We start from the raw sequence: 12131 nt of genomic DNA on the forward strand, positions 1-12131 counted from the left end.
GAAGTCAAAAACTAAAGGCCATCTAACCTACACTATGCCATTATTATCCATATGCTTATCCAATAAACTTTTAAATGCCCTCAATGTTGGCGAGTTCCCTACTGTTGCAGGTAGGGCATTCCACGGCCTCACCACTCTTTGCGTAAAAAACCTACCTCTGACCTCTGTCCTATATCTATTATCCCTCAATTTATGGCTATGTCCCTTCGTGCTAGCCACCTCCATCCGCGGGAGAAGGCTCTCACTGTCCATCCTATCTAACCCTCTGATCATTTTGTATGCCTCTATTAAGTCACCTCTTAACCTTCTTCTCTCTAATGAAAACAACCTCAAGTCCATCAGCCTTTCCTCATAAGATTTTCCCTCCATACCAGGCAACATCCTGGTAAATCTCCTCTGCACCCGTTCCAAAGCTTCCACGTCCTTCCTATAATGAGGCGACCAGAACTGTACGCAATACTCCAAATGCGGCCGTACCAGAGTTTTGTACAGCTGCAACATGACCTCATGGCTCCGGAACTCAATCCCTCTACCAATAAAGGCCAACACGCCATAGGCCTTCTTCACAACCCTATCAACCTGGATGGCAACTTTCAGGGATCTATGTACATGGACACCGAGATCCCTCTGCTCATCCACACTGCCAAGAATTTTACCATTAGCCAAATATTCCGCATTCCTGTTATTCTTTCCAAAGTGAATCACCTCACACTTCTCTACATTAAACTACATTTGCCACCTCTCAACCCAGCTCTGCAGCTTATCTATGTCCCTCTGTAACCTGCAACATCCTTCCACACTGTCTACAACTCCACCGACTTTAGTGTCGTCTGCAAGTTTACTCACCCAACCTTCTGTGCCCTCCTCTAGGTCATTTATAAAAATGACAAACAGCAACGGCCCCAGAACAGATCCTTGTGGTACGCCATTCGTAACTGAACTCCATTCTGAACATTTGCCATCAACCACCACCCTCTGTCTTCTTTCAACTAGCCAATTTTTGATCCACATCTCCAAATCACCCTCGATCCCCAGCCTCCGTATTTTCTGCAATAGCCGACCGTGGGGAACCTTATCAAACGCTTTACTGAAATCCATATACACCACATCAACTGCTCTACCCTCGTCTACCTGTTCAGTCACCTTCTCAAAGAACTCGATAAGATTTGTGAGGCATGACCTACCCTTCACAAAACCATGCTGACTATCCCTAATCATATTATTCCTATCTAGATGATTATAAATCATATCTCTTATAATCCTCTCCAAGACTTTATCCACAACAGACGTGAGGTTCACCGGCCTATAGTTACCGGGGTTATCTCTACTCCCCTTCTTGAACAAAGGGACCACATTTGCTACCCTCCAGTCCTCTGGCACTATTCCTGTAGCCAATGATGACATAAAAATCAAAGCCAAAGGCTCAGCAATCTCTTCCCTGGCTTCCCAGAGAATCCTAGGATAAATCCCATCAGGCCCTGGGGACTTATCTATTTTCACCTTGTCCAGAATTGCCAACACTTCTTCCCTACGCACCTCAATGCCATCTATTCTAACAGCCTGGGTCTCAGCATTCTCCTCCACAACATTATCTTTTTCCTGAGTGAATACTGACGAAAAGTATTCATTTAGTATCTCGCTTATCTCCTCAGCCTCCACACACAACTTCCTACCACTGTCCTTGACTGGCCCTACTCTTACCCTAGTCATTCTTTTATTCCTGACATACCTATAGAAAGCTTTTGGGTTTTCCTTGATCCTACCTGCCAAAGACTTCTCATGTCCCCTCCTTGCTCGTCTTAGTTCTCTCTTTAGATCCTTCCTCGCTTCCTTGTAACTATCAAGCGCCCCAACTGAAACTTCACGCCTCATCTTCACATAGGCCTCCTTCTTCCTCTTAACAAGAGATTCCACTTCTTTGGTAAACCACGGTTCCCTCGCTCTACCCCTTCCTCCCTGCCTGACTGGTACGTACTTATCAAGAACACGCAATAGCTGTTCCTTGAACAAGCTCCACATATCCAGTGTGCCCAACCCTTGCAGCCTACTTCTCCAACCTACACATCCTAAGTCATGTCTAATGGCATCATAATTGCCCTTCCCCCAGCTATAACTCTTGCCCTGCGGGGTATACTTGCCCTGCGGGGTATCCCTTTCCATCACTAACGTAAAGGTCACTGAATTGTGGTCACTGTTTCCAAAGTGCTCACCTACCTCCAGATCTAACACCTGGCCTGGTTCATTACCCAAAACCAAATCCAATGTGGCCTCGCCTATTGTTGGCCTGTTAACATATTGTGTCAGGAAACCCTCCTGCACACATTGTACAAAGAAACAAAGAACGACCCATCTAATGTACTCGAACTATATCTTTTCCAGTCAATATTTGGAAAGTTAAAGTCTCCCATAACAACTACCCTGTTACTTTTGCTCTTTTCCAGAATCATCTTCGCCATCCTTTCCTCTACATCCCTAGAACTATTAGGTGGCCTATAGAAAACTCCCAACAGGGTGACCTCTCCTTCCCTGTTTCTAACCTCAGCCCATGCTACCTCGGAAGAAGAGTCCCCATCTAGCATCCTTTCTGCCACCGTAATACTGTCCTTGACGAGCAGCGCCACACCTCCCCCTCTTTTGCCCCCTTCTCTGAGCTTACTAAAACACCTAAACCCCGGAACCTGCAACAACCATTCCTGTCCCTGCTCTATCCATGTCTCTGAAATGGCCACAACATCGAAGTCCCAGGTACCAACCCATGCTGCCAGTTCCCCTACCTTATTTCGTATACTCCTGGCATTGAAGTAGACACACTTCAAACCACCTACCTGAACACTGGCACCCTCCTGCGATGTCAAATCTGTGCTCCTGACCTCTATACTCTCAATCTCCCGTACCCCAAAACTACAATCCAGGTTCCCATGCCCCTGTTGAATTAGTTTAAACCCCCCCCAAAGAGCACTAACAAATCTCCCCCCCAGGATATTGGTGCCCCTCAGGTTCAGATGTAGACCATCCTGTCTATAGAGGTCCCACCTTCCCCAGAAAGGGCCCCAGTTATCCAGAATGATCCCTGAATGGGCATGCCCGGCACTGGAAGAGTTCTGGAAGGGGGTGGCGAGGACGGTGTCGAGGGTGGTAGGATCCAGGGTCAAGCCAGGCTGGGGACTCGAGATTTTTGGGGTTGCGGTGGAGCCGGGAGTGCAGGAGGCGAGAGAGGCCGGTGTTTTGGCCTTTGCGTCCCTAGTAGCCTGGCGGAGGATCTTGCTACAGTGGAAGGATGCGAGACCCCCAAGCGTGGAGACCTGGATCAATGACATGGCGGGTTTTATTAAGCTGGAGAAGGTCAAATTCGCGCTGAGAGGATCGGTACAGGGGTTCTTTAGGCGGTGGCAGCCTTTCCTTGACTTTCTGGCTCAGCGATAGGGAACTAGGTCAACAGCAGCAGCAACCCGGGGGGGGCGGGGGGGGGGCGGGGGGGGGTTGGGGTGTTGACTATGTTTATTTAATTTAATTTATTTTCAAGTTCTCTTGTTTACCGGGTTTGGGGGAGTGGGGGGGCTCGATATATGCGTTGCTACGGTCTTGGGGGTGTTATGCTTATTATGTTGTTTTATTGTTGTTTGTTACTGTTTGTTGTTATATATTTTGTAAAAAATTTTCAATAAAAATTATTTAAAAAAAAAAAAAAGAATGATACTGAACAAAGGACTTGTCACATGAGGAGAGGTTGAGGACTCTGGGTCTGTACTCAATGGAATTAGAAGGATGAGGTTGTGATCTCATTGAAACACAGAATACTGAGAGGCCTAGATAGAATGGTCTTGGAAGATGTTTCCACTAGTAGGAGACTAGAACCCAAGGGCACAGCCTCAGACTGAAGGGATACAAAGAAAATTACAGCACAGGAACAGGCCCTTCGGCCCTCCCAGCCTGCACCGATCCAGATCCTTTATCTAAACCTGGTGCCTATTTTCCAAGGATCTACTTCCCTCTGTTCCCCGCCCATTCATATATCTGTCTAGATGCATCTTAAACGATGCTATCGTGCCCGCCTCTACCACCTCCGCTGGCAAAGCGTTCCAGGCACCCATCACCCTCTGCGTAAAAAAACTTTCCATGCACATCTCCCTTAAACTTTCCCCCTCTCACCTTGAAATCGTGACCCCTTGTAATTGGCACCATACTCTTGGAAAAAGCTTGTTGCTATCCACCCTGTCCATACCCCTCATAATTTTGTAGACCTCAATCAGGTCCCCCCATAACCTTCGTCTTTCCAACGAAAACAATACTAATCTACTCAACCTTTCTTCATAGCTAGCGCCCTCCATACCAGGCAACATCCTGGTGAACTTCCTCTGCACCCTCTCTGAAGCATCCACATCCTTCTGGTAATGTGGCGACCAGAACTGCACGCAGTATTCCAAATGTGGCCTAACCAAAGTCCTATACAACTGGAAAATGACCTGCCGACTCTTATACTCAATACCCCGTCTGATGAAGGCAAGCATGCTGTATGCCTTCTTGGCCACTCTATCGACCTGCGTTGCCACCTTCAGGTTACAATGGACATGAACTCCCAGATCTCTCTGTACATCAATTTTCCCCAGGACTCTTCCATTGACCGTATAGTCCGCTCTTGAAGTAGATCTTCCAAAATGCATCACCTTGCATTTGCCTGGATTGAACTCCATCTGCCATTTCTCTGTCCAACTCTCCAATCTATCAATATTTTGCTGTATTCTCTGACAGTCCTCCTCGCTATCTACAACTCCACCAATCTTAGTATCATCTGCAAACTTGCTAATCAGACCACCTATACCTTTGTCCAGATCATTTATGTATATCACAAACAACAGTGGTCCGAGCACGGGTCCCTGTGGAACACCACTAGTCACCCTTCTCCATTTTTGAGACACTCCCTTCCACCACTACTCTCTGTTGCCCAGCCAGTTCTTTATCCATCTAGCTAGTACACCCTGAACCCCATGCGACTTCACTCTTTCCATCAAACTGCCATGGGAAACTTTATCAAACGCCTTACTGAAGTCCATGTATATGACATCTACAGCCCTTCTCTCATCAATTAACTTTGTCACTTCCTCAAAGAATTCTATTAGGTTTGTAAGACATGACCTTCCCTGCACAAAACCATGCTGCCTATCACTGATGAGTCTATTTTCTTCCAAATGTGAATAGATCCTATCCCACAGTATCTTCTCCAACAGCTTGCCTACCACTGACGTCAAGCTCACAGGTCTATAATTCCCTGGATTATCCCTGCTAACCTTCTTAAACAAAGGGACAACATTTAGCAATTCTCCAGTCCTCCTGGACCTCACCCGTGCTCAAGGATGCTGCAAAGATATCTGTTAAGGCCCCAGCTATTTCGTCCCTCGCTTCCCTCAGTAACCTGGGATAGATCCTATCCGGACCTGGGGACTTGTCCACCTTAATGCCTTTTAGAATACCCAAAACTTCCTCCTTCCTTATGCTGACTTGACCTAGAGTATTTGAACATCCATCCCTAGCCTCAACATCTGTCATGTCCCTCTCCTTGGTGAATACTGATGCAAAGTACTCATTAAGAATCTCACCCATTTCCTCTGACTCCACGCATAAATTCCCTCTTTTGTCCTTGAGTGGGCCAATCCTTTCTCTAGTTACCCTCTTGCTCCTTGTATACAAATAAAAGGCTTTGGGATTTTCCTTAACCCTGTTAGCCAAAGATATTTCATGATCCCTTTTAGCCCTCTTTATTGCGTGTTTGAGATCTGTCCTGCTTTCCCGATATTCCTCCAAAGCTTCATCAGTTTTAAGTCGCCTAGATCTTATGTATGCTTCCTTTTTCATAGCTAGTCTGACAATTCCACCCGTCATCCATGGTTCCCTGATCTTGCCATTTCTATCCCTCATTTTCACAGGGACATGTCTGTCCTGCACTCTAATCAACCTTTCCTTAAAAGACTCCCACATTTCAAATGTGGATTTACCCTTAAACAGCTGCTCCCAATCCACATTCCCTAGCTCCAGCCGAATTCTGTTATACTTGGCCATTCCCCAATTTAGCACTCTTCCTTTAGGACCACTCTCATCTTTGTCCATGAGTATTCTAAAAGTTACGGAATTGTGATCGCTATTCCCAAAGTAATCACCGACTGAAACTTCAACCACCTGGCCGGGATCATTCCCCAATACCAGGTCCAGTATGGCCCCTTGCCGAGTTGGACTATTTACATACTGCTCTAAAAAAACTCTCCTGGATGCTCCTTACAAATTCGGCTCCATCTACACCTCCAACACTACATGCGTCCCATTCAATGATGGGGAAGTTAAAATCTCCCATCACAACCACCCTATTGCTTCTACATTTTTCTATAATCTTCTACATATTTGTACCTCCTACTTTACGCTTGCTTTTGGGAGGCCTGTAGTAAAGTTCCAACAATGTTACTGCCCTCTTCCTATTTCTTAGGAATCCTCCATTGTGCCCTCCTTAATCACAGCTGTGATATAATCTCTGACCAGCAATGCAACTCCTCCACCCCTTTTACCTCCCTCTCTATCCCTCCTGAAGCATCTATACCCTGGGATATTTAGTTGCCAGTCTTGCCCTTCCCTCAACCAAGTCTCAGTAATACCAATAACATCATATTTCCAGGCCCTAAGTTCATCTGCCTTACCTGCTACACTTCTCGCATTAAAACAAATGCACCTCAGACCACCTGTCCCTTTGCATTCATCATCTCTTCCCTGTCTACTCTTCCCCTTAGTCACATTGAGTTTATTATCTAGTACCTTACTGGCTTTGGATGCTGCCTCTTTACTGACCTCTAACTTCCTAATCTGGTTCCCATCCCCCTGCCACATTAGTTTAAAACCTCCCCAACAGTGTTGGCAAAAGCATCCCCTCGGACATTGGTTCCAGTCCTGCTGGTCCTTTAAAACCGAGATGAGGTGGAATTTCTTCAGCCAGAATCTGCAGAACTCTTTGCCGCAGAAGGCTGTGGAGGCCAAATCACTGAGTGCCTTTAAGACCGAGATAGATAGGTTCTTGATTAATAAAGGGATGTGGGGTTATGGGGATGAGAGATATATCTGTATTAATTGATTGGCAGAGCAGACTTGATGGGCCGGATGGCCTAATTCTGCTCCTATATGTTATGGTCTTGTGAATCAAAATGCTCTTTAAACTTTTTGTTGTGTGTCTTTTTTTTAATTCCCCACTGTCATCTTTAAAAAAGCAGTGAGGAAGAGAACCATCTGTTTCGGTGAAGATGTAATGTTAATGCGAGTCAGTCTCAACTCAGCACAGCTTTCAGAGATATTTACTTCAGGAAATCTAAATATGATCTTCCCTCCTGACTAGTTGTTTGAGCTGAAGTGCTAACGTATGCATTGAGCATCCCTGTTCTTACTCTGTTTTGATTAAATGTTTTCCCATTGATCCTGTGGGTTTGATGAGCAATAGGTTAACGTACTTTTTTAGGTGAGCAGAAAAAAAGTGGTGTCCATATCATATTGGCCAATCTTAACCTAGTTATCGCATGCAATACTGGCCAATGTTAAAAGGGCAGCAGGATGTGTAGGATTGAGATGGTAAATAACTACACAGGACAATACAGTTGTTGGACTGTAAGGTTTATGGATGGTAGTGTAGCAGGGCATAGGGGAATTGGCAAAGGGGCAGAGTTGAAAATGTAAATACAATAATCAAACACTTGAGAGTTTTGCTTAATTACTTTTAGGAATCAAGTGCAGAAATTTATTTCTGGTGATTTAAATAGATAAAATAGAGCTTTGAATAAGGTATGCTAATATTATGATCTTGGTGGAGACCTGTAATGTGTTTAGACTTTTTTTTAGAATCTGAAAAACCAGATATTTACTAAAAGAATGTAGAAACGAGGTTCACTGTTTAAAGCAAAATAATTTCACTGCAGCAAATCATAGAACATTAATACTAATAACTACACGCTATCTTGAATAGTCAGATACATTAAAGATATGAAAAATATCTTTAAATAACACCGTTGCTTCTAATCTAAACCAAACTTCTTAAATCAAATGGGTGTCAAAGGAACTTCGATTAATTACTCTAATAACTCAGACACTTAGAAATCGGAAGTTTAACCACTTTGTCTGAGGAATGTTTCAACGGTTCACGTAAGGTTGAAATTTCTGGATCTTTCAGCAATGTTGTCCCTTCAAATCTTCTCTAACAGTTTAGCACCGGTATTGCTAGTGCCCTGAGAAAAGCCACGTTGGTCAGAACTCTCCAAGTTCGTACTCTGGGGTCTTGCATCTTACATATTTTCTTTCGGTTTCGCTATCCCAGAAGTTCAACTCTCCTTTAGGAGTCCTTTCATTAACAAGAGATAACACACTGAATTTTGTGAATCCTGCATTAAAGGGATGTTTCCTGCACTAGATTTGTTCAAAACTTAAAAACTATACTCCTGCTTGAAGCAGGAACCAAACCCACAATCTAGTTGTCCCTATAATTAACTTTGATATTCTGTTGCTTATATCCTGGGCAATCTGGTCGCATGATCATTTACCAAAACTCCCCTTTCTAGTTCTCTTGCATCACCCTAACATAAAACATAGGCCCATAACTTCTTCGGAGTGGCAAACAGTGGTGGATTGCAACTCTCTATCGACGTACCTGTATTTGAGTTGCGAAGCATATGTCTCGCCCAACCTTCCTGACTTAGGCCGAGTGAAACGGAAGAAATGAAGCACACCCAGTGGCGAAGTGCCAAAGGAGTAGAGCAAAGACTGACATCACCCCTTTTTTATGGCAGATAGTGGATTCATTAGTTATAACATTCATTCAAAATTCCCTGAACATGGGAAAGGTTCCAGTGGATTGGAAAAATGCTAATATTCAAAGAGGGAGGGAGGCAGAATGTAAGAAATTACAGACCAATTAGCTTAGTTTTGCTGGGAAAGTGTTAGAATCCATTATTTAGGAAGTAATGTCAGGCCATTTGAAAAGTCAAAACACAATCCATCAGAGTCCACCCTTTTCTATTATCTCTAAATGTTATGAAGGAGAAATCATGTTCAACTAATTTGCTGAAGTTCTTTGAAGATGTAACAAGCCAAGTGGATAATGGGGACCCAGTAGATGTAGTATATCTGGATTTCCTGAAGGTGTTTGATAAGGTGCCACACAGAAGATTAATGCACAAAGTTAGATCACATGGAGTTAGGAGTAATTTATTGGCGTTGATAGAAGACTGGCTAACAGACAGAAGACAGAATTGGGATGAGTGGGTCTTTTGCTGGATGGCAAGGTGTAACTAGTGGGGTGCCACAGGGTTCGGTCCTTGGGGCCTCAACTATTACAATGTATATTGAATACAGGGATAGAATGATCTGTTGCCAAATTTGCAGATGACACTAAAATAGGTGGGACAAAAGTTGCAATAAGAAAATAAATGCCTTATAAATGGCTATACATAGGTTAGGTGAGTGGGCCAAAATGTGGCAGGTGGAGTTTAATGTGATAAATGTGAGATTATCTATTTTGGTCGGAAAAATGGAAAGGCAACTTATTTAAATGGAGAGAGACATCAGGGTGCTCCGGTGCCGAGGGATTTGGGTGACCACTCGTGCATGAGTCACAGAAAACTAGCATGCAGGTACGTCAGGTAATAAAGAAAGCGAATGGAATGTTGACATTTATAGGTAAAAGAATAGAGTATATAGGTAAGGAAGTGTTGATGCACCTATACAAGGCATTGGGGAGACCACACCTGGTGTATTGTGCACTGTTTTGGTCCCCTTATTTGAGGAAAAATGTGGCACTGGAGGCAATTCAGAGGAGGTTCACTAGATTGATTCTAGAGATATGGAGTTTGTCTTGTGAAGAGCGATTAAGCAGTTTAAGTCTATACTCCAGTTTAGAAGAATCAGGGGAGATCAAATTGAGATATATGAGATGATAAATGGTATGGATAAAGTAGATGTGGAGCAGATGCTTTCTCTTATGGGGCATTCTAGAACGAGAGGTCATAGTCTCAGGATAAGGGGTAGCAAATTTAAAACAGATGAGGAGAAATACTTGTGAATCTGTGGAATTCGCTACCACAGAGTACAGTGGATACTAGGACAGTAAGTAAATTTAAGGAGGAGTTAAATTTTTAATTGGTATTGAGTTGAAGGGGTAGGGACAACGGGCAGGACAGTGGAGTTGAGGCCATGATGACATCACCCATGATCGTATTGAATGGTGGAGCAGACTCGAGAGACTAAATTTTCTACTTAAGAAAGAACTATTCTGTCTAATTCCACCTTCCAGCTCTTAGTCTGTAGCCTTTTAGTTACAGTACCTCAAACACAAATCTGACGTTCTTAATTAATATGGGAATTTCTTGAAGAATAAGGGAATCGGGGGTTATGGGGAGAAGGTGGGAGGATGAGGAACATATTAACCATGATCGAATGACAAAGCAGACTTGATATACCCAATGGCCTAATGCTGCTCCTCTTGGTCTCTTTTTTCCTTGTTCTTTTGACCAATTTTGTTTTCATTCTAAGTAATTTGTTTCAAAGTATTTTGTAAAGAGAAAAGTAGCTTTCAAATCTTCAAAGGTTGTGTTGTTGAGACACTCCCTTCCAACTTGTGTTGATGCAACGATTGCATTTTGAGAATTCTGAAAATTGAAGTGCTCACATCAAACCTCACTGCGGGAAAAGAGGCAAGATGTAAATATCTTATCCACTAATGCAGAACTCTTATAACTTGAAATATCACTTGGATTATATACTGAAATACTGGATTGAAGTTTGACTCGAGCAATTGAGCCAAGCTGACATGCTGCACAAAACTGTATCTTTTTTAGATTGAGCTAGACTTTTAAACTGAATATACAAAGGCAAGCAATGCAGTCTATTCCCTATTCTGTTCTGGAAAAAGGTCTCTATTGTTTTATGCAATCTTTAAGAACTGATGGACCTGCTTTGAATTCTAGATACCTTTTGGAAATATAGCTTACTATTCTCACACTGGAATCTGTTGAGTTGACCCTTTTCTCCATTTGTCTTTGTAGGTCAATATTTCTTTGTGGAAGCAGACATAAAAGACTTCACAAACCTCAAAGTCGATAAGAAGTTTCATATAATCTTAAATATCCTACGGCATTGCCACCGATTGCGGGAAGTCCGTGGGAGTCGCCTTGTACGTTTCGTATTGCTTTAAAAAGATTGTAGTTTGCTTCAATCTTCTTGGACTGCATAAATCCTAAAGTCTAAAGGAACAATGTGCTAGTTATTTTACTCCACTAAAGCATATTTGCTTTAATGTTTTCTCCTCTATCACTATAAAATGGTCTTCATCTGATGATCCTACCAGCCCTGCCTTGAGTAATGCTATAATATCTAAGTTTAAAAAAAAACACATTTTCCTTCCCTCAGCCCGTGAGACATCCCAATATTGCACATTCATTCTTTATAGGCTGTTCCCAGGCACAAAGCTAGACTGAAATAATGTTATTGTTGCAGCGTTGTTTTGAATGTTGTTGCATTTAACTCCTCCCTCATTTAATATGCTCGGAGTCCACTTTATACAAGCTTCAAATTATGTAAACCTTGAAGTTTCCTTTTGGGTGGGTGAACACAGGAGAGACTAAACAAAACGTCCATCTGAAGCGCAAATTAAATTTCATCAAAAACTATTCTTCAAAAACAAGGATTTAAATGTATAACACAAAGTTGAAAATGGTTACCTCTGAGTACCAATACATTAGTAAGAGTTAACAGATGTTTGATCCTCTGTGTGGCAGTTTGCCAGACAATTGAAAACTTGGCCGGGATTCTCCCCTACCCGGCGGGGCGGGGGGTCCCGGCGTAGCGGAGTGGTGCCAACCACTCTGGCGTCGGGCCTCCCCACTCCGCACCTTTAGGGGCTAGGCCTGCGCCGGAGTGGTTTCCGCTACGCCAACTGGCGCCACAACCGGCGCCAACGGCCTTTGGCGCCCGGCGTCGGGGCTGGCCGAAAGGCCTTCGCCAGTCCGCGCATGCGCCGGTGCATCAGCGGCCGCTGACATCACCACTGGCGCATGCGCGGTGGAGGGGGTCTCTTCCTCCTCCGCCATGGTGGATGCCGTGGCGGCGGCGGAAGAAAA

General features: G+C 43.7%; 1 protein-coding gene across 1 annotated transcript in view; it reads left to right on the top strand.

Annotated features, from left to right (window-relative positions):
- ska1 (spindle and kinetochore associated complex subunit 1) overlaps positions 1-11928 on the top strand; it is a 58904-nt gene extending 46976 nt beyond the window's left edge. Inside the window, exon 7 of the mRNA XM_038790512.1 lies at positions 11058-11928. Coding sequence (XP_038646440.1) covers positions 11058-11206 — 149 coding nt within the window. The 3' untranslated portion in view covers positions 11207-11928. The remainder of the gene's footprint in view (positions 1-11057) is intronic.
- The last annotated feature ends 203 nt before the right edge of the window (positions 11929-12131 follow it).

This window comes from Scyliorhinus canicula, chromosome 3, assembly GCF_902713615.1.
Source record: "Scyliorhinus canicula chromosome 3, sScyCan1.1, whole genome shotgun sequence".
Classification (NCBI taxonomy): domain Eukaryota; kingdom Metazoa; phylum Chordata; class Chondrichthyes; order Carcharhiniformes; family Scyliorhinidae; genus Scyliorhinus; species Scyliorhinus canicula.